Source organism: Nothobranchius furzeri, chromosome 3 (assembly GCF_043380555.1).
Source record: "Nothobranchius furzeri strain GRZ-AD chromosome 3, NfurGRZ-RIMD1, whole genome shotgun sequence".
Taxonomy (NCBI): Eukaryota; Metazoa; Chordata; class Actinopteri; order Cyprinodontiformes; family Nothobranchiidae; genus Nothobranchius; species Nothobranchius furzeri.
The window spans coordinates 5,163,570-5,186,946 of NC_091743.1; the positions used below are offsets into that span (position 1 = coordinate 5,163,570).

At 45.4% G+C, this 23,377-nt stretch overlaps 1 protein-coding gene across 19 annotated transcripts in view; it reads right to left on the reverse strand.

Annotated features, from left to right (window-relative positions):
- The window catches only part of nfasca (neurofascin homolog (chicken) a), a 135,478-nt gene that overhangs the window by 57,828 nt on the left and 54,273 nt on the right, over positions 1 to 23,377 (reverse strand). For 15 of the 19 annotated variants that reach the window (XR_011520072.1, XR_011520073.1, XR_011520074.1 and 12 more), the window contains 8 exons: positions 19,236 to 19,410; positions 16,414 to 16,431; positions 13,975 to 14,080; positions 11,616 to 11,812; positions 11,382 to 11,504; positions 5,472 to 5,642; positions 5,202 to 5,243; positions 606 to 717 (listed from right to left, as the gene is read on the reverse strand). Coding sequence is in view for 16 of the 19 variants with exons in the window: in XM_070549111.1 (XP_070405212.1) it covers positions 606 to 717; positions 5,202 to 5,243; positions 5,472 to 5,642; positions 11,382 to 11,504; positions 11,616 to 11,812; positions 13,975 to 14,080; positions 16,414 to 16,431; positions 19,236 to 19,329 (863 nt within the window). In the remaining 3 variants the exon portion in view is untranslated. The remainder of the gene's footprint in view (positions 1 to 605; positions 718 to 5,201; positions 5,244 to 5,471; positions 5,643 to 11,381; positions 11,505 to 11,615; positions 11,813 to 13,974; positions 14,081 to 16,413; positions 16,432 to 19,235; positions 19,411 to 23,377) is intronic. The other 4 variants (XM_070549119.1, XM_070549117.1, XM_070549114.1 and 1 more) reach the window with 3 other exon arrangements.

A 23,377-nucleotide genomic window follows, 5' to 3' on the forward strand; every position in this document is an offset into this window, starting at 1 on the left:
AAGGTCTGGCCTAAGTTATGTTGTTTTAAACTGAAACGGAGACAAACATTTAGACCCTTATTAACACTGTAAGACTGGGATGCAAACCACACTCATTATTGATGTTCAGATTAGAAACTTTGTGACTGAAAACGGAGTATAACTAATTATGATTACTACCATAGAGATAATAATGTATAATAATAACGTTATTACAATAGGAGGGACTATAGGATGGCTCAGACAGATCCAGATTACACTCCATCTGAATCACGTCAGATTAAATATGACTGTTCGATTAAAATACCCAGTTGTGACTGTGTAATTACAAAGAAACAAAGAATGACAAAATAACAGCAGTCATTAGTTTTGTAAATGAGAGACGAGTCCAGTTTAACTCTGCAAAACCTGAGGGACTTTAGCCGCTTCAGCCTGAGAAGCTTCAGTTACAGAAAATGTTGAATAAAAGAATCCTGATCAGGGTTAATAAGGAATCACTGATTCAAGAACAACAGTTGCTCACCGTGTGTGTGTGTGTGTGTGTGTGTGTGTGTGTGTGTGTGTGTGTGTGTGTGTGTGTGTGTGTGTGTGTGTGTGTGTGTGTGTGTGTGTGTGTGTGTGCTCACAGCCCAGCAGCGATACACTCCAGCAGCAGTTGCTCGTCCCGTAGCACCATCTTGGAGCTTTCACTTCCTGAGGGTGAGAGGAAGCTTGGCGTTGACTCTACAGCTTTACGGCCTGCAGACAAGGAACATGAGCGGGGTCAAACACACACACACTCACACACACACACACACACACACACACACACACACACACACACACACACAAACACACAGTTTTTCTCAGTCCTCCTCATCACCACATCTAACATAATTATTTTAATCATCAGCTCATGGCTGGCTTCCATCTCCGCTCTGGGCTCTCTGAAGGCCCCGGGTTAAGAGGTCCGACCGCCTCTGGGCAGCGAAGCAGCAGATTCACCAGCAGGCTCACTGATGGTGCTTTGTGTCTTGTGAGACGGCCGTGGCTTGAAGATAAACAGCACACCCACCGTGCCCTGGTTTTCATTCTGCAGTAATCTGATTACTGGACCCTGTTTAGTGGATTCATTGGGATCTGTGTGGCTGGATCATGATAGCTTTAACACTACTGAGGGGTTTGTCTGAAAGGTCTTTGAGGATCCTCTGAGAAAATAAAAAGGTAAAATAACATTTGGCATTTCTCCTTCGGCTGACTTGATAATCCTGTTCTCTTTGATCTCTGATCATTCTGAATGACTTCCATGAAGCTGTTTTCTGTCAATCCTCAGTTGTTTATTATTCATTATCCCATAAAGACATTTTTAGGATTTTACCTAGAAAAAAAGTCTTAGAATGTATTTTTAACTTTCACATTCTTCTTTGCTGCCAAGGTTTTAACATAGATTTGAATCTGCAGATCTATATCATTTTAGACTTGTTTAATCATTTCATTTAACCTGATTTACTTTAGTTCCAAGACTCCATAAATGGGAGTAAATGGGCAACATAACTTCAGTCAAAGCCATGCTTTAGACCTGGGCGAACTGTTTCAATGTCCATCGGTGGGTTAAATCTACACCCAGTCTGGTGGGTAGATGTCTGCAGTCTGCCATGAAGCATGGAAGGCTAGTTAGCGTTGAGCTTCAGGGTGCAGATTGACACGCAGGTAAAGCATTGGGTTAGCAGCTTCTGGACAGTGTCAAAGTTCAAAGTACACATTTAATGAAAAACAACTCATAGTGAAAAACAAAGCAAACACACAGATTCATTAGTTAGACAAACCGGCGTAGCCACGCCCTCTGGGTTTAGGAGCAGACAGTAGCCGTTAGGGTTGGCAGGTGGCTAAGGTGAACCAGTTTGTGTCGGTCTACCGTGTGCACTGGAGTTGTCCAGAATTCAGATGCAATAGGAAGTGGGAAACGTTTTGGCTTCGTCTTTCACCTTGGGATGTTCTTGAGCAAAGTCAGTCGTGGGCCACCAAGTAATGGGAATTTGTTGGTTCACCCCATAGAGGCGAATCTCATAAATGTGGACGTGGATGAGGGCATGGGCGTGTCCCGCTAAAGAGGCTGGGAGAAGTCCCTGTTGTCGTGCCTAAGCACCACAAGTTAGTAAACAAAAGCAGGTGTGAGCAGTGTTCCTTTGGAGACTCTGACATGAAGCGCACAGCTTCCTACTCTCTCACTGAAGAGCAGTGCTGCCATCCAAGAGCAGACGGTCAGTCCTCGTGCTGCCGCTGCTCCAAACGGTCAGAGCTACAGTTGGAGAAGATGTTTACCACACTGCACCAGATCTCACATGAATCACGCATGTGGGAAGCTGCCGTTGGCTGATTCTACTCGTGCCAGTCAGTGGCTTTCACTAGTAGGTAGATGTGAGCGTGGCATAACTTCAGCCAGCCAATCAGTCTGTAGGTGGGTGTGTATGGTTGATTCAGCTCAAGACAGACCACAGGGAAGCAGGGTTGACAAAACTGCATGGACCACACCAATGTAAGTTCAGTGACCCCGCCCAGCCCAGACCGAGCTGACTGTAGTGTACATGGGTCATGCGGTGTGAAGTCCCAATAAGTTTATACATGTTGTGTATATGAGAGCTGACCAGGAGACATTTCTGGGTTCCCCAGATGAGCTGGGGTTACGTGTGAGTTTTCAGAAAGTCATAAAAGTGACTGTCTTATCATATACATGTAGGCAATACGTCTTAAGAAAAATGTTTAGCTAAGCTTGTCTCGTAGAGTTATGAGCTGCAATATGAACTGAGCGCCGGTCAGCACTAACCGATAGCGTTAGAGTACCGCTTACATACAGACGTCAGTCAGAGAGCGTGCTTGAGCGTTTAACACGTACCTCGGTTGATGCACAGCTGGCGACCTTTCTCATGGACAAGTAAGTCTAAACTATAAATGAATGAAAACGCAACATACTGTGAGCATAACAATTGTAAAACAATGTGTTTTAGAATAATGGCGCCTGTGCTAGCAAGACTCATCTCTGTCAGTGTTCCCCCAGCAGCTGTGGCTACATCGTAGCTCATCACCACCAGTGTGTGAATGGATGAATAACACTGTAGTGTAAAGCGCTTTGGAGTCCTCTGTCTCTGAAAGGCGCTATACAAGTGTGGGTCGTTTATCATTTGCCTTATGGATATACAAAAACTAAATATTAAAATTAAATATTGCCATTAATTAATTAATTAATTAATTAATTAGTTAATTAATTAATTAACAAAGTAGTTCATTTGTTTATTTGGAGAGAGCATTCGATTGCTTGGTGCAAGCTCAAAGGTCTCCACTACTTCTTCCAATCTCAAAATAAATCCAGTAGAACCCGACACATGAATATTAACGATCCCAGACTGAATATTTATGCGACCTAATCTGTTATGATTCTGGCGGCTCATCTGTGTCTTCAGCCCCACAGGTCCTCAGAGATGCTGCCCTGGTCTCTCAGTAGAAACATCTTCTCCCTCTGGGACATATTCTATGCACCACAGGCTCCCCCACCCCCACCTCTAACATCAGACTGGTGCACATTTGCTGCTGCTTTGGCTGATCTGTTTCTGCAGCTAGAACCAAAACCATTTCAGAGACACTTAAAGGTGTGGAACACTGACAAACCATTTTTAAAATCATATTTCTGATTCTAACGGGCCACTCTGAGTTTTTCATGCAGGCTGAACATGAAAATAGTCTCCTACACCTACGTATCTCCTGCAGACGGTGAAACTCTAGGATTGGACAAGCCTGACAGATCTACGTAACGCTGTCACTTAACTTTAATGGACTCACCCATCTTGACTCAGGACGAGGAAGGCTGTTAGTTGAGCATCCAGGAAACAGCACCAGACAACTCAATTAGTAGAAGCTAACCATTAGCATTAGCAGCTCTATCACACAGCAGAACACCTCCAGGCTTGTGTTATTTGTGGAGATAAAATCAATGTTGCAGAACAAACAGAGTCAGATTGCTGTTAGCCAATCAGAAGGGAGATGTCCATACAACAGGAAATAAGACTCCAAACCTGCTGTCTGAAGCTCGGCTCTGATGTGGCTCACTTCTAGTTCCTGAAACTGGTGCACTGGAGCTTTGTTTCCCCAGAGTATGACTTACAAGGCATTCATTCCTACCGGAGACCACTGCAACACTTTGGGTATCTTCCATGAGAAGATGCTGCTGGAACTTGAAACCCACCAGAGGAAACCAGATAGTGCTGTTTTCTAGGTCCAAACGTCTTCTGTTGTCCGTGACTTCAAATAGAGTTTTTCTTTTTAGGACTCTGGTAGTTTGTTCTAAGGTTGAAGTGGTAGCAGGCGGCTCTTTCTCCTTCTCTGATATTACCGAGCGGAGAACCTCTCACACCGGTGGTGTTCTGTTGCTGAATACGTGTGTGTGTAACGAGTGGCGGACCCAGAGTGCAGCTGTTCGGCAAGACCGACAACCGGATGGTCCAGTGGTTGCTTTGGGGCTGAAACGTGTTATTGGTGCAAGTTTTCAGACAAATGCAAGAAAACTACAATTAATTTATTACGTCCACTATATATTTATAGACGTCTGAATGTTGTTAAGAGGATAAGAAATGTTTTAAGTTCATTCGTTTAGCAAATTCACCATTGCAGCGTTAATAGTACAAAAGCACCGTAAACGCTAAACGATTTAAACATGGATTAAAATGCGTCTGTGTCCTTAAAGAGAAAGCAAAGGTCCTCTACAGACATCGATGGATTTAAAGAACGGTATGTGCAACACATCATCTAATGGCTTCCTGTGGCGTCAGCTGGATTTTATATAACTGTGAGAAAATAAAATGGGCCTGAAATAATAAAGAGGTGGGTACAGAACCCACCAGAATTCCCAGACCTGTGTAGAGCGTGGACTCTTCTCTAAACAGGATCTGAATCAAGACACTTTGAAAGCCTGTTTAGTTTCTCTATGAGCATCTTTTGTGTTTAGTTCTGCACCTGTAGAGCCCTGACCTCATGCTCTGTCCCACTACCCCAACAGCCCTGATGTTCATCAGCAAGCAACACATAGATCTACATCTTCAGACGAAGAAAACACACGGCAAACAGACCCAGGGACTAAAGAACAAGTAGGCAGCAGCTGGACGTTAGACTGACTAAGCTAACGAGTTAGTGTGCCACAGAGGAACATGACGAGCAGCGGCAGGAAGGAGCACTGTCCCGACAGAAAGACTCACCACCGTCAGTGGTATTGTGTGATGTGTCATTATACGGCTCCTCTGGAAATCACAGGTACACAACAACAGCTCATCAGTACAGACACAACACCTTCACACACTTCCAGTAAAGGCAACAGCTTCAGGAGCAGCTCGGCATCGTGTGGCTCCTGCTCAGACCTGCTGCAGAGGGGCATCCTGGGTAATCCCGTCACAAGTAGAGGATGCATTAGAGTCACACTGTGACCAGTGTCAGGCCACGTAGTTGTGTGTGTGTGTGTGTTTACTTACTGGTGTGAACCTTGAGTGTGAATGGGTTCTTCTGCTGGATGGTGTGTGTGAAGAGGAAGCGAGCGTTGCAGCTGTAGTCTGTCTGAGCATCTCGAACAAGAACGTTGGAGAAGTACAGGTCACCGTTCAGACCCATGGACACTCTCTTGTCCTGGGCGATGGGGGTCATACCTGACACAAGAAAGAGAACTGTTCTAGACTTCAGAATCACTCATTGGGCTCATGCTGTGTTGTTTGTCCAGTTACCTTTTTCTGATTTTTACGTATTCACAGAGAACTAACAGTAGTTTTCTACCATTGGCTGACCGTTTGGGCCTCTTCCTGTTCATCACAGCATCACAGGTGCTGCTGATGAATCCTTCTCCTAAATTACCACATACCATGTGTGGTCCCATGCGTACGCTCCCTCGTCCCTATTCACGGTCCACGGTTTACATGTAAACACCAACAGAAGAGTCATCAGCAACACCTGCGATGCTCTGACAAAGGCAACGGGAGGAGGCCAAAGCAGCCAGCTACAGGTAAAAAAGCAACTTTAATGCTTTGTGTATTCATAAGATTCAGAGAACATGCTAAGCGCTTTGGACCTCCTATTACCATTACTAGACAGGTGTGGTCCGGCTATGCATTTAATCTTTTGTCTCTCCCAGGCCACTTCTGAGGCACGTTCCTCCTGCATTAGTGTGATTAATGTGATCACAGATGGAGGGTTGGACTTAACCTGCTGCTGTCACACCTCTAAGCCTCCAGGTGAGGTGGGGGCAGCAGAAGGTGGGCCTGCATCATGGCTCAGGGTGTGATGTAGCGATGACAGATGGTCTGAGTGACCAGCAGAGGTGCAGAGTTATGCTGCAGTAGTTTGGCACTGTGTGAGGGCACACTCTGTGGTTCACTGACCGCATACACAAATGTTCTTTAAATAGACAAATGCAACTTTAAATAACGGAATATGGTCATTAAGGAGGCAGCAAGCAGCATTTAGTGGTGTCCACCATCATGGAGAGGAGAGGTTGTGTTTATTTTCAGTCTACTACGTGGACACAGGGTTCTCTCTGGGGTTAAACTCATCACCATGGTAACAAAGTATGAGTTCAACTGACTGTAAACAGCTGAGCCACTTCATGTGTTCCAGCTGTAAATGAAGGATAAACTGACCCTCAGGGGCCCAGATGGAACTGAAGTACAGATGAACCTGGAAAAACTAGAATCTGGGGCATAAGTCCATTTATGTCAGTAATCCAGCTTAGACTGAGAGACCATCTAAAGCACATGTGTCAGACACAAGGCCCGTGGGCCAGATGTGGCCCATGAGATACCGCAAAGACTACAACTCCCATGATGATTTGCGGCGTTAGCGCGGAGCCGAAGCGCCCCCTCCTTTGTGTTGTTTCCAGCGTCTGCTGCCGGTGTCTGCAGCTCGCGGACAAACTAAACACTCCTCTCACTCAGCGCCGAGTTTACTCAGCTATTTGCCAACGTTGAAGCCCAGAAACGGAGATTTTAACCGCTCAGGAACGTGTTCACGACTGAAAGAGGAAGTTTTCCAGCTAACGTCCAGACAGAGCTGATATAACTCCAGCGAGCAGCGACACGCTCAAACCAGCACGGCTCTGTGGCTGCTGTAGTTTTTCCTCCCCGACACACAACAACGTGGTCAAGCTGCTCAGACATGTTCAGCAGCACAAACCTATGTGAGCACCTGTTGTCATCTAATGTTGTCATTATTATGATGAAGATGAACAAAACAACAGGAGTCTCCTCCTCAGCTCAGATCAACCCCATGATGCAGGTATCTGGCTGGAACAGGTGAGCATCACAGTAAACCAGTGGAGCAAACTGAGCTTTAAATATGTTGGTTTTATGCTCTTTTTCTGCTCCAAAATATGAAAGTTAACAGGTGAGATGTTGCATTTTCATTTAAAGGGACTTTACAGAGTTTTGAATTTTTATGCTCGCGATTGCCCCCTCAGGCCAAAATCGTAGGCTCGTGCACGAGGCGTGCATGCTGTACGTGCACACTCCTTAAAGGGGCATTATGTAAGTTTGACAGCCAAAACATGTATAGAAATAATAAATGTCTTCTTCATACATTCTCCTGCAATGCCCTGGTCCTGTAGAATGAGCCCTGGCATTTTTACTGTGATTGCCTGTTTTTCTGTAAAATCACAGAAAAAGAGAGATGCTCGGGTCGAGCAGGCTGCTTCATGCGCGTTCACGCTCAGGCATCGCCCGTAGCGTTTGCTATCCGTAGCTTTAGCAGCAGAGAGAGAGGCAGTGCCACTTTGTCGCTGTTCCTAACGCCTAGTGATGAACCTAGCTACATTTCTGAGGACCCTTAGCTACTTTCTTCTTGATATTTCCTGCAAATTAGCAACAAAATAGCTATTTTCGCTCCGAACCGTTCTTTGAACTTTGTTTCAGCTGTCATCAAGGATATAAATGTTACAGATACAAAAGACTTCACCAGCACTTAAGCACACATTGTAAGACGTCGGACTTCTGTGCAAAAGACTGGGGTTTGATTCTGATTGTGAACATAATTCATTTAGAATTTATTTTTTTACAGTAAGATGCCCAAATTTTCATTTGAGACTCGCCGAACGACATTGAATTCACAGATAAAAAAGAAAAAAGTTCAACTTTCATTTTGGAACAAATTTTCAAGCAAGGGAAGGGAATGATCTGAGCATGCAGGAGGACTGACCCATCATAAACCTTTGTCGGCTGTGCTGAAGAGAAAGCTACAGAACCAAATTATTTAATTAATTAGCTGCGTGTTCTCCTGTCCTCTGTCCTCCGGGCCACGCACACACACACACACACACACACACACACACACACACACACACACACACACACACACACACACACACACGAGACTGTCTCAGCTGTTATTTTCGTTAAGGAGTGTGCACGTACAGCATGCGCACCTCCTATTGAAGCTGCCGTTATGCTTTTGGCCTGAGGGGGCAATCGAGAGCATAAAAATTCAAAACTCCGTAAAGGCCCTTTAACAAAAATAACAGCTGAGACAGTCCCTTGTGTGTGAGTGAGTGTGTGTGTGTGTGTGTATGTGTGTGTGTGTGTGGCCCGGAGGACAGAGGACAGGAGAACACGCAGCTAATTAATTAAATAATTTAGTTCTGTCCCTTTCTCTTCAGCACAGCCAACAAAGTGAAAAGTTGAACCCACATCTTTTTTATCTGTGAATTCTATACCGGTCGGAGAGTCTCAAATAAAAATGTGGGCATCTTACTGTAAAAAGTATACCATTAATGTAGAAACTCTAAATAAACTATGTTGACATACAGAATCAAACCCGGGTCTCCTGCACTAGAGTCCGACATCTTATTAGGTGAGCTAAAGCACCAGTGATGTTCTTTGTATCTGTAACATTTATATCCTTGATGACAGCTGAAACAACGTTCAAAGAACGGTTCGGAGTGAAAATGGCTATTTTAATGCTAATTTGCAGGAAATATCTTGAAGAAAGTAGCTAAGGGTCCTCAGAAATGTAGCTAGCTTTGTCACTAGGCATTAGGAACAGCGACTAGATTAAAGATTAAAGCTACGGATAGCAAATGCTACGGGCGATGCCTGAGTGTGAACGCACATGAAGCAGCCTGCTCGACCTGAGCAGTAGAGCCCTGCACGGGCCTAAAATCTGAGCCCATGTCCGGCCCGGCCCGAGGGGGTGGAGCCCCAGCCCGACCTGGCCCGAAAAGGTTTTCAGGATTCTCCGGCCCGAGCCCGAGCCCGATTTTTTTTTAACCAGCTAAATGAAAACAAAGTGCGTCAATCCTGACCAATGTGTTAAAAGACGTGCAGGATCCGATCAATTTGTTTTTCCCTCGTTTACCGTCACGGAGATGACGGCACACTGGCTCTGGTGGTAATCAAGTTAAATTTGATCTCTTTCCAACAATTTCCACAAGAAAACAGAACAGTCAAAAGCAGGGCTTGAGTTGACCGGATAGTTCCAGAATAGAAAGAATTACCCCGACGCATGCAGACGAACTGACGTTTTATTCGTTACACACATCGCAGATGTAGCTAAATCACCCAAGAAAAGATTCCCATCTGAACATCTGAGCTGCTCAGCGCAGCTCGCTGTCAGCGCATATGTGCACAGGGAGCTGAAGTTGTGGAGAGGGGTTTGGAGCGCATCGCAGAACCAGAGCACATGCGGGAAGATTCCTCCCACTGAAGCGAGTGTTTTCCAAACCCTGTCTCTCAGAGAGACTTGTCACTTATAAAATGTTCCCTGATTATGAAACTTTGGTTGAATAGTGCTTGTTCCTGTCTCCAATGTGGCGACACATCCAGGAGGAGAATCCCAGAATCTCTTCAGCTCAGACAGCTTATATTACGCACAAGCGTGACGCGTCAACCCGGTCTCACAGTAAGACTGGGTTGGACCTGTTCAGGTTTACAGACAATCTTCACATAGAATTGACTTACAGATATAAAATTAATTCAGTAACATATAAAGCATTTTATTTAAATATACATTCATTATTTTACAAGCACAGAGAGCCGCATCAGATGGATGGAAGAGCCACGGGTTGTGACATGTTTTCTCCAGGACCAGAGAGGACGCAAACTCGATACATCTCTTTTATTGTGAGGTAATAATTTCTCCGAGTTTTGCGGTTGCAGACGGGAGTAGACACACACGTTGCGGTTGCGGCCGGTAATGGTCAGAAATTCAGTGGGAGCGGGCAGGAGCTGGATGAAGAAAACAGTCCCGCGCAGGGCTCTACTGCTGCGTTTGTGTTTCAATTTTTTTTAAATGAATCCGATTAAAAATAAAGGAGCCCGGCCCGGCCCGTGTCCAAGGTAATTGCACAGTCGTTGGCCCGAAGCCCGACCCGAGGGCCTAGGGCTTCAGTGCAGGGCTCTACCGAGCATCTCTCTTTTTCTGTGATTTTACAGAAAAACAGGCAATCACAGTAAAAATGCCAGGGCTCATTCTACAGGACCAGGGCATTGCAGGAGAATGTATGAAGAAGAAATGGATTATTTCTATACATGTTTTGACTGTCAAACTTCCATAATGTCCCTTTAAGATAAAATTATATTTTTATTTTGTTGTTGGCCCGTGAGAAAAGATTTAACCTACAGTAAACAGGAAGTGGAAAGGCTGCAGATAGATGAATAGAATAGAAAATCCCTTTATTGTTCCTCAGTGGGGAAAGCTAGACGTCACAGCAGCGATGACACGTATTACAGGGGAAAAAAGCAGGATAAAAAATAAACAACAAGAAAACATAAATCCTGAACAGATTTTAAAAATGCTGAATATACCACAAGTAATGAATACCACTGATGCCTTTTATTTAAAATGGACTTGCTCATGTGTAATTTGGTTATTCCACATTCAGTGTTAATGCAAAAATAAGTTTGTTTCCAAATGTAAAAGTTCAAAATTGCATATATGTTGGTAAAGAAAATGGGCAAATTTGCCGTCACTTTTTCAAAAAATATTAAGTTTGCCCCGCGACTTCGTCCCAGATTTTCATTTTGGCCCCGTGTGAATTTGAGTTTGACAGCCCTGCTCTTAAGGCTCGGGAACCCTCTGCAGGTGTTCTGGATTCATCAGCTGATTAGAGTGTGACACTTTGAGTAGATTATTGTATTTTAATAGTCTGAGATTTTGAATGTGGGGTTTTCATCAGCTGTAAGCCATAATCATCACAGTTGTAACAAATGAGGCTGAAACATCTGGATTTGTATGGAATGAGTCTGTCTCAGATGAGTTTCACCTTTAAGTTGGATTAGTGACATAAACGAACTTCCGCACCAGATTTCCGTTTTCCAGTTTCACCAGTAAAAGGACGGATGGTGTTGTAGTGGTGGGTGTAGGGATGACAGGTGTAATGTTTTCACATTAGGAAAAAGACTACTAACTGCTGTCCATCCAAAAGGTGGAGGGTGGAGGCAGGCCCGGTGGGGGGTTACATGGTAGAACCAGCGAAGAGCCTTCAGTCACCGTCACAGGCTCCAGCACCTCCTTAGGCCACAGGGGAGCCTCTGGAAATAACAGGCAGGAGATGAGAAAACATTCCTTTATGACAGTTTCCACTCCAGGGGCAGAGCATACCAAAGTGTCTACACCTCAGCAGTACAAGTGTGTGCTCTTACTGGAGACCCGGAGCAGAATCTTGTTGGACAGAGCTTTCCCAAAGTCGTTGCTGGCGATACACTGGTACTGTCCTTCGTAGTCCTCCGGTCGGCCTCCGCTACGGAAACTGATCTCCAAGGTTCCTGAGCGCTTTCGCATCGTCACCCTAGGATCCTTCCCAATGTTGAAAAACTTCCCGTTCCTTCGCCACTCGAACCTGAGCGAAAGTTCCATGAATCAAACTGTGAACTTTAAACGGTGACAGAAGTTCAGAGCAGAGTGAAGCAGGAGCAACAGAACGTCTTGGGTCTGTGATGAAAGATTGACCGTTTAATGATAAAACATCAACTGTGTCAAACGCTCACAGTGTGTGTTCCTCTGAGGGAGGTCACAGCTGCTCACTCAGCTGTTGTTTCCTTCAAACTCATCACAGCTGTAGGTTCAAGGCAATCTGCTGCTTCTCTCTGACTATTCAGTCTGGAGGTCCTTTTTCTTCATGTATGTGGAGATAACCCAAAAAGTGTCAAGACAGAGATCTGCCGTGAGTTTTGATGCCTAAAAAAGGGTCGGCTACGATAAAAACAATAATAATAACTATATATATATATATATATATATATATATATATATATATATATATATATATATATAAATTATCCTGTAATATATATATACACACACACACATTCCAGGGTGGCCTTTTATTGTGGGCAGTATAAGATACACCTGTGCACCACTCATGATGTCGGACCAGCATATTGATGTGGCACACCTGTGAGGTGGGATGGATTATCTCAGCAAAGCAGAAGTGCTCACTATCACACATTTAGACTGATTTGTGAACAATGTTTGAGAGAAATTGTGAATCTGGAATGAATTTTAGATCTTTAAGTCCATCTCATGAAAAATGGGAGCAGAAACAAAGGTGTTGTGTTTATGTGTGTGTGTGTGTGTGTGTGTGTGTGTGTGTGTGTGATAACGGGCATCTGTCAGATGCTGCTAGTGCATGTGGATCCAGCTCCATGAGGTGTTTAGTCCAACAAACAAAACAACGAGCTTTTTCCTCACATCTATGAGCTATAATGAGATGGCTGTGTGTGTGTGTGTGTGTGTGTGTGTGTGTGTGTGCGTGTGTGCGCGCGCGCCTATCCCCATAAATAATATGCTGATTTGCCTCTGGGAAAAGGAGAAGAATAACAAGGATTTATCTCCAGACTGCGACCTCAAATAGATTTTCTAGAAGTGATGGGGAGACATGAGAGAGCTAATGGGATTAGAGCAGCAGGAAAACGGGGACTATGGGTTAACGGGGCTGTTGGAGGGCAGAGGAGCAGCTTTCAGCCACTAGTAACATGATAGAGAGGTGGGATGGTGTCACTGTGAGAGGGACAGAGGGAGAGACAGGCAGACAGACAGACAGACACATCCCATGGCCACTCTTCATAGCCATCAAAGCCAGACAGTCAGATGACTCAGAAAGGACCAATGAGAACCAGCCTTTACAGGTGGAACTGGAACAATTAGAATTTGGTGCAAAAGTTCATTTATGTCAGTAAATCTACTCAAAAGGTGAAACTAATCTGTGAGACACGCTCAGTCTATACAAATCTAGATATTTCAGCCTTTAGTTGTTATAACTGATGATTAAGGCTTACAGCTGATAAAAAGCTCTTCATAAGAATATTGTGAAAAGGTTCAATATTCTAGACTCAGTGTCACACTCTAATCAGCTGATGAATCCAGAACGCCTGCAGAGGGTTCCTGAGCCTTTAGATGGTCTCTCAGTCGGAGGCTGGATTACTGACATAAATGGACTTTTGCTACAGATTCATATTATTCCAGCTTCACCTGTGCGTAAATAGTTAGAGGTAACTACTTTATGATTAATAAAACCAGCATGTTGATGTCATATTAAAGTCTACTCGTTTCAGCACAGCAGGTGATTTAAACCAAGAAGCATTAATGCATGTCCTTCCCTTCTGCTGTTCTGACAGGATGGTTTCATTTGCACTCACTGGATGTAAAACATGCAGAACTGCATGAGACTAATAGCTGGTCGTGATTATAAACATATCAGAATGAGTCTGCAGTTTTAAAAGCCTGATGGAGGTCCAGACTCATCAGTGAGAGAGTGGAGTGTGTTCCCATCAGTCACACACACCACACGTTCAGTCTGTCTGCAGTAACACTCACAGCTTTTGGAGCAGCAGTGCAAAAGGCAAACCAGCAGCATAGCCACAACTAGCCAGGACAGGATGAAAGGGGAGCTGCATTTAGCGTTTTAGACCTGTTAGATCTGTGGCTCCGCCCGCTGAGTGCATGTCAGACTAGATTCTTCCTGTTTGTATAGTCAGCAAGCTGTGAGTGCAGAGTGCTTACGTTGGCACCGGGTTGCCCTTGGCCTCACACTCGATGGCGATGTTATCTCTGGGGTCAACAATATAGTCCTTGACTGACTGCTTGATTATGGTGGGGGGCTGCTTCACTGTGGGGGGGGGGGAGAAGAAAACAAAGGTTTATAGAGACTGGGAGGTGCTGTGAGGCTTCATAGGACTTCAGACCTCCTGTGGCCTGATGTTAAACCGCCCAGAACACAGATCAGCTGGGTTACAGAGACACTAGTACCAGGTATTTACAGTCACACACACACACACACACACACGCCCATGGGCCCCCTCTTTGTGGCCCCCGAACCCCACTCCGACGGGCGGACGGGAGGTGCGCTGTCAGTGGGCTGGCGTAATGAACAGCCAGCAGCAACGTGAGAGCAGCAAAGCCCGCAGAGGGTGCTGCAGATATTAAGAGGCTGACTTACTCTATCAGAGAGGTTTTCTCTTGCTGATGGTGCAGCTGCCTGCTCTCCATCAGTAGTTGGCCATGAATGAATCTGTTACCAATATGGGCGTGTCATCCCTGTCTGCTGTCGGATAGGAGTAATGAAGTAAGTTCTCAGAGCGGGGTAAAAAACAGGAAACTATCATGACTCCCAATCCTTCACCCTCCTCTGCCTCCTCATTTAGCCTTCACCTTCATTCAGCTCACCTGGTCCCCTCACCAAGCTCCTGACAAGCCCTGTTTCCCCTGGCAACCACAATAAACTCCATTCATCTCACCTGTTCCTGTCACCAGCTTCATCCACTTCACCTGCTCCTGACTCCTCAGCTCATCACTCACACCTGTTTGCCCTGCTACTAAAGAACCAGCCATCCAGTCGTTCAGGGCCAGATTATTGAAAGCCTCTGCAAGTAAATCTTCCAGCCACCCACCCTGCCTGATCTCAGCCTCCGGACCTTGTTTTTTCTCCTGACCCCTGCCTTGTTTGCTGCCTGCCATTACGACCTTCGCCTGTCTCTGACTCTGTCTCCAGCCTCTGGTAACTCTGCATCAAATAAAGACTTTTTTAATCTACTTTTATTGTGTTTGGCATCCTCAAGGGTCTTTTGAAGTTCTGCTCGTGACAGAAACATCATCAAAACATATTACACGACAAGAAAAACAACAACAAAAAGCAATCGAAGGAGAAGGCAGTGTTATGATGCCTAATGCTGAAACCAGGGCAGCTGTGGCTACATCGTAGCTCATCCCCACCAGTGTGTGAATGACTGATGGTGTTGTAAAGCGCCTTGGGGGGTTCCAGGACTCTAGAAGGTGCTATATCAAATACAGGTCATTTACCATTTCATTGTTGTTGTCGTGGTTAGCTGTGGGCTTTTAGCATGCATGCTTTTCAGGAAGTCCACTCGTGGCGTTAGCATGTCCTGCTCGAGCGAGATGTCGAGCAGTTTGGCTCGCTGAAATCTTGGACCGTAAAGCGTGCCACCTTTCTAGAGTTGTCAGTGAGTCATGAAGCAATGCACAGTGTGGTCCGAGCTTCAGAGCATCAGTGTTCTGTCTAAAACGTCTGTTTAACTGTCCTTCAAAAGGACATTGGGTGAGACCCAAGAGTGGAGGAGGGACGGTCCAGACTGAAGCTGACGAGGGGATGGAGGACAGGGCAAAGACCATAGCAACCCTGGTCGGGAGGATGTTTCATCAGCAGAGATCTGGCTACAGTTTAAAAGCTCGGTTTGCTGCACTTGTAATTTTTCATTATCACGCTGCTGGAATGGATGTTACACACCAACCAACTTGGACAAGAGAAGCCACACACTTTACCAGGTGACTGAACCCCTCCACAAACTCCTCCTCCACCCACTGCTCCTCTCCTGATGGGACTAATGTGGCTCAGAAGCTGAGGATCTTCTGGGGTTCTACCAGTGTCCATGCTCCATTAGACTCTTCTAGAGGCTTCAGCGAATCAGAATCACACTTCCAGAGAAGCTCTAACCGCCTGGTTCCGACAGCTCCTCTTTTCATGAAACTCTTGAGCTGATCTCACCCACCAATAGGAAAACAGAGCATTACACGAATCATGTGGGACTTTAATGTTGATGAGAAGTTTTACAGTCAGATGGCTTTGATAAAGGCCACACGTTCAGACATAGTTAAGCGAATCTGAAGATGAAAAGGTTATCCGAAGCCCTCAGAGACGTGCTCTCTCGGCCATTAGAAACAGATATTCGAAGCTATATGGACTTGGTTTGTGACCACAAAAAAAGGTGTAAAATTCCCTCCATTTGTTTGGAAATGGAGGGAATTTGATCCTTCACAAATCCACAGACTGAAGGCAGTATTTTGATCATCAGACTAGTCTTCAGAATGAGCCGAATGTTTCTGGAGTTTTCTGAGCGACTGATAGACCTCCACGGGGTAGAGGCTCTGGGGACACCTGGTGGGACAGAAACATCAACAGAAACACGATAAGAAGAAGACACTTACGGTCCTGCTGGATCTTTGCTGTTAGTCCAACGTTAGACAGAAGAGAGACAAAAAGAGGACAGACAACACGTGATGTCCCTGTTAGAACTATTAGAGACAAACATCTCATGTTCAGCCTGACTCTTTTCAGACGATTGTGTTCCAGCTCCATGGTTCCCAGCGGTTCAGCCTGGGCTGCTTTACCTGCTGACCGTTTTCTGACTGATGTGTTCAACTCAAAGGTGTTTTCCTAAAAGCTTCCTATAAAAAAACACACCTATATTCCGAGTGTGCTGTACAAAGGCAGAGCTAATGTCATGTTACTTTTATTATAACGGGTGAAGTCCGTCATGCTAATCCAGCCTGGCTGGGCGGTTCCTCCGGCCTGAGCTCGTGTGTGACGCAGTGTTTCAGAGGAACAGATCAGCTCTGTGTCTGAAATGAACAAATGTTCCATCCGTGCATGTTGGAGTGAAAAACAAAAGCAGCATTCTGCCCCGCTGGCATGGAGTGGGTCTGTGTCATCCATCATCTTCACTGCTTCATCTGTCTGAACTCAGGGGGCGTGGCCTCAGAGTTCCCTTCACGCTCTGGTACTTTGCCAGCCTTCCTTCCTGTTTACCGGCGCTGCCGTGTTGTGTTTCAGAGCCAGAGTCTGAACATGACTTGCTGGGCAGTTTTAAACCAGCCAAACGTATCAGGAGCACAATTTAGTCAAGAGCTAAGTGAACTAGCAGGTGTCAGCACCTGGAAAAATGTCCCGCTCCTAACATGTCTCCCAGCCTGCCATCCTCCTCTGCCTCCTCAGCCAGGCCCTCATCCACCCAGTTCACCACACCTGCACCCTGTAATCATGTCATCCTGGTCACCTGTCCCACCAGCTATATACTCCCCAGCCAGCAACCTGTTCCCTGCCAGATTATTGAACGCCACAGCAAGTAGATTCTCCAGCCGTCTCATCGGTACCCGAGTCACGGATCTCAACCCCGTTCTGACTCCCGTATTTCTGCCTTGCCTTGCCCCGGTTTGGATCCCTGCCTTGTTATTGGATTTTTGACTCCAAGCTTCTCGCCTGCCTCCTCTTTTTCTTCACTGCTCTCTCCGGTTCTGACCCACGATTCCACCTGACCAAGCCCCCCACGCCTTTCTGGATTTTTGGTAACAAATACCTGAACTATCCAATAAAAACTTCTTACTGTGTCCGGTTGTCCTTACGGGTCCTCCATCCGAGGTCACTACAGTTCCTTCACATCTGGGGTTTCTAAAGTGATGCGTGGGCGGTTTATAGTCAAATGTCCACATCCAACACATCCTTGTTTTATTTGATAAACTAAATTGGTTACAGCCGTCTAAAAGACAGCAATGTCATTAAAATGTGCTTTTGTTTACATTTATTTTTCTTTATATTTAAAACCTTTACTAATTCTAGGTATGCTTTGAGTATTTTCTTTACTGTGCCTCATATTTCTAAGGAGGTTGGGGGAGAGCCTTGGAGTGGGGTACGTTTTCCGGTGTCCCTTCGATCTTTGACATCTCTCTGAGATCTTTGTTCGATTTCCTGAAGACTCCCTATGTTTGCTCCGAGTAACTTATTGTCTGTCATACACTATTAGATGTTTCTCATTATTCTCACTTTGTGAGATTTGCTGCAAATAAAACGATAAAACAGGATCTGGGGTGGGTCGGGCATGTTTTGGGTCTGCTTGTTTCGGAGCCCCCTTGAAATGAGATGCTACATCTTAAAGGACTTTTCATTTGTAAAGAATAAAGAAGCTTCTGATAATCCAGAGGTGTGGACTCGAGTCACATGACTTGGACTCGAGTCATTATTTTAATGACTTCTGACTTGACTTGATAAAATCTATAAAGACTTAAGACTTGACTCAGATTTGAACGCCAGTGACTTGCGACTTGAATTGACTTGCATCTGTTGACTTGATGAGGACTTGAGCATATTGGATATTTTAGCACAAAAGTGGCACGACATGGACAAAAATCATGAATCCGTTCTGGGTTTGATTTACTGCTAAACGCAGCAGCACTTTGGTTCCAATCAGCTACACTTCTGCTCGTTTGGGGAAAGAAATGAAGCTTTAAGAAGCTTTTATTCTGGAATTTATTTATTATCATCGTCATTAAATTGAAGTTGGACAGATGACTTGATTATGACTTGAAAATTCAAAGATAAGCACTTGGACTTGGTTGTCTTTGACTTGGACTTGACTTTAGACTTGACTGGAAAGACGTGTGACTTACTTGAGACTTGCAAAGCAGTGACTTGGTCACACCTGCTATACATGAAGAATTTGAGCCCACTTGGACATGCTTTTGTAAATGTTTTTCCTATTTATTTAGTTTATGATGAGAATATTTACAAAAATACAGAAAAACATTTGTTTGTGGAGAAAAAAATCAGATAAAAGCTATTATAGCTTCGGTTCTCTTCATCCAAACCGTTTTAGCCCACCTGCCTGTCTCTCGTAGATCTCTCACCTGCATTTGAGTCCCACACGTCAGCGTTTCCTGACACAAAGAACGCTTGACAGGTGGAGCGTGTTACCAGAACCTAAACTAGTGACAATGTTCTCACACCAGAACCAGCTGGAAACCATGGCCAGGAGCTGAATAAGACTTTCTGAGTGAAACAGAGCTGAGAGACAGGGAGTGAAGCAGGTTGACTCACCTGTAAGGCGTTTCCATAAGAGGTGAGAAGACGGTGAAACAAAGACAAGATGGGTGTTAGACAACGTCCATGAAACCACAGAAACACTGTTTTTATACGCTATGGTGGACGCTGTCCTTAGCCTGTGTGAAGGTGGACCAGAGACTGCTGAGGGACTTACGGTCTTGAGGAACTTCGATGGACATGACTCGTTGCCATAGCAGCAGAAATAAAGACATGAGCCTTAGGGCTGCGTGCCCCGTCTGCCCCAACATGTCTCCCTGTCCAACCGGTGGCTCGCTGTCTTCTCCTCTGCTGATTGGTTAGATCGCTGCTCAGACTGATGGGACAGGGACCTTTGAACAAAGACACGGAGACAGAAGGCTGCGATGAAGACAGCTAGACCGATCACTGAATGTACAGAGACATGTGGATGTGTGCTTGTTTGCTACGAAATCACAGACGGGTGGTGACCGGCTTTGTTACTGGACTTGTACGTAAAACGATATTTTTGTCCAACAGTGCGGATCCTTTTACTTTGTGGCTTATTTACTATCAGTTGGCTCGTGTTAGCGTTAGCTCGTTGTTATGGGTAGATACAGGCCGCTGCAGAGCTGTTTACGACAGTTGTAATTCCACTTCCAACCAGCAGGAGGGAACAAAGGGAAGCGTTTGGTGCGTCGCTTCAAAGGTTCAGCTAGAAAAACTAAGTTTAAAGTAATCAAGGGCAAAGAAACAGAAATGATATACATATAAACGTAAAACAACATTCTGTTGTAAACTTTCCATCGTGCTCTGTAGGTCAGCCTTGGAGCAACAGGAAATGCTCTGTTCAGTTGTGTATTTGATGCTTTTCATGTGACGTGAAATATGACTAGCAGCTTCCACAGTCACAACTAAACATACATCTCTGCACAACTACCCTCGGTCTGTGCTGCCAAATAATGAAAAGTCAATATCCGTGTTGGTACTCGAAAGTTATAGGTCCAATGAGCTGTGTGTTTGAGGGAAGAGGACACCAAAAACTTGATGAAGACTTTTCTGTTAATAAAACTCAGGTGAACAGACTGGTGCTGTTGCCCCTGGATGGGTAGGCTTGACCCATAAGGGAAATCAATGGTCGACTGGAGCAGCTGATTAACATGTCAGATGTTCAGAAGCCTGAAGATTCTGATCAGAAATGGATGACAGGAACAACAAATACTACTTATATACATAGAAGATGTTCTAGCTGAAGTATTTTACTTACAAGTACCAGCTAGCACCCTCTGTGTGGGCCTTTGAGTCTAAGTGTGGTCAGACATGCAGAACACACACACACACACACACACACACACACACACACACACACACACACACACACACACACACACACACACACACACACACACACAGAAGGACTGAGACGAGAGGCTTGGCCTTCAGCCAGGGGCGGCGTTAGGCCCGGCTACTTGGGCTCAAGCCCCGGATGTTTCATGATAAGTCCCGGATCTAAATCGCGGAAGTAACATGCAGTACCAAAGTCCAACAGAGAGGGAGCAGCTGGCAGTAGTTTGTATACAGCCTGCCTGAGCCTCCACCACTGAAGAAGAAGCCCTTCAGCAGCCGGCTTCTTCTACACTCTCTGCCTGAAACGCATGAGTGAAGATGGACATAAGGACGTTTTTTAGACCAAAAGTACAACGACAGAACCCCAGCTTTGATGAGACTGGTGTTGACTCAGGTTTGTGAGTCTTATTTGAAAATATTAGTTGTGCTGCTGGTTTGCCTAAAGTTAGCTTACTATCAGGTAAAGTTGTTGGAGATAGAAGGGAATATTTACTATCATCTCACACTAAACACTAACAGGAACAATACTCTGCCCTGAAAATGCTTAATATGTAGCTTCAGATTAAAAATGATGTGGTACAAGACAAATATATATGATGTTGACTAGTGCGTGTCACGTGTGTGTGCGTGCGTGTGTGCTAAGCCCCGGATCTTCTTCAGTCCTAAATCCGCCCCTGCCTTCAGCCCAAACACCTTATTTTGGTTATTTTATGTCACAATAAGTTACAGATCTGTTCCAAACCAAACTAATGAGGATTTAACTGGATGCAGTTGAAAGCTAGCGTCAGTCAGAGCTGCACAGACATGAAATCAGATAAATAAAGAGATTTATTAGGGATTTGTGGAAAATACTCCTCTCTTCTCAGATGGATGTAGCTGGATCCAGAGGATTGAATCAGTAACAAACAGAACCTTCAGACACCAGGAAAGGTTCTGGCTTTAGCTCCTGGTCCACGTAGCCTACCAGCCGGTACTGGTTCTGATTCTGACTTTTCCGGTTCCAAGTCTCAGTCCAGTTAAATGAGCAGGGTGTGACATGCATGGCGCTGCCTGGTTTGACTGAAATTATGATCAAAGCAGTTCTGGTGAAAAACACCACTCTAATGAGACGTTAGCAGATCTGATTCTGGTTTTATGGCATTCATACGAGCCTTATTAAAGCTAAACAGCTCATCCCTCTGCCTGTAGCCCGACACATACTGAGCATCCAAGGCTAACTGGGTAAACTGGGTTAAGTGCATTGCCAAGGGCCACAGCAGAGGTATGTCCCACATGAGAAGAATGTGCAGATGAGAAAAGCTGCATGGATGCCCTCGAGGACATCAGCATCCAGCTGAATCATCAAGCTGACCTCTGCAGCGATGCAACATCCAAAACCCACACAGACCTACATAATCAGGCTTGAGTCCAGCTTTACTTATCCTACAGGCCATCTCTGCTCCTTCAATTTATCTGTGTGACAAGATCAAGCCTTCATCAACTTCTGGAAGTAGCAGATGATGGGTGAAGTTTGGACACACCTGTCTATTCATTCAGACTAGCGACCCGGTTCTGGAGGAACCCTTTACTAAACACCTTTAACCCTCCCACTGTCTTCAAGGGTGACCCCGCCAGGAAAGTTGACCACTGAGCAGGACTGATGGTTTATCCCTTGAAGTCCACGTGGCAGGTGTGAGGTGGTGCTTACTGTGTGCGCGTGCGTGCGTGCGTGTGTGTGTGTGTGTGTGTTTAACCATTTCTAAGATCCTTTTTGGAGGCGTAACGGGGACCAGAGTGGTGTCATATTTCAGAGGCAGAGCTCTGCACCCAGCACCACTTGTTAGGATGGAGGAAATGAGGATGAAGGATGGAGGGGGGTGGGCTGGATACACAGTTGCTAGGCAATATATGTGTGTGTCTGTATGTCATGCCTGGTAGGAGCTGTGGCTCGGTGTTGCAGAATGACCTAGTTCTAACCCAAACCAAAGCAGGAGTGAAGAGAAAGGCAAGTGGGGATGTGGGGGTGCAGCTGGGAGACGAGCAGGTTTAGTTTTCTAAAGGGAAAAATACCAGAGAGGGACAAAAGATGGATAAAAAAAGACCAAAGAGAACCGACAAGATAGTGTGTGTGTGTGTGTGTGTGTGTGTGTGTGTGTGTGTGTGTGTGTGTGTGTGTGTGTGTGTGTGTGTGTGTGTGTGTGTGTGTGTGTTGTATCCTGCAGCCAAACCCAATATAAATCACTCCCAGAGGTCCTGGGGTGCAGTAGCAGCAGCTTCCTGTTCAGCGCCTTCGATGAGACAAACTAATAAATGATGCGGAGGCTCTGGCTGAGCTGCAGCTCAGAGAACCAGCAGAACTGATCCACTGATAAAAGATAAATACGAAGTGAATCATGAATAACATATTTAGTAAGAATCTTAGCTACCCATAATGAAAGACCATGCTTGTGTCTGTGATGAGACCCCAGCCTGAAGAGCAGGGCTCTAACACAAAGTCTCATGCTGACATCGCGCCTCTGCAGCAAACACGTTTCTGAGCTCTACACCTTCAGCCCCGAACCCCGCGAGCCCAGGGTCTGGTTCCAAACCCAACATGGCTGATCCTGCAAACAGGACATCATGACTTTGCTTTGCAATAGCCGAAGAAGGCGGAGCCTCCTGTTTGGTCTTTGCTACATCCATCATTTGTAACAGCATAAGAATAACTTGCCATCAAATAAAATGAAGTGAAAACGTTTATTTCAAGTGCGTTCCTGAAAGTTCTGAGGCTGAACAACCAGGTAGCCAGCCTGTTTGCCCTCTGCATCACACTCCTTCCTCTTTGCAGCATGCACATGTGAAGCAGATCGATGCTCTCCAGTTTGGTTTGAACGCTGGCGGCAGATGTCATCAACAGCAGACATACTGCAGGTCTGCCCTTTCCTCAGTAGCTGCATCTCTCTCTAAGGAGACAGAAAACCTGGAACAACCGAACGCTTACAACTGACCCGTCTGGAGCACAGCAGGCTACATCCA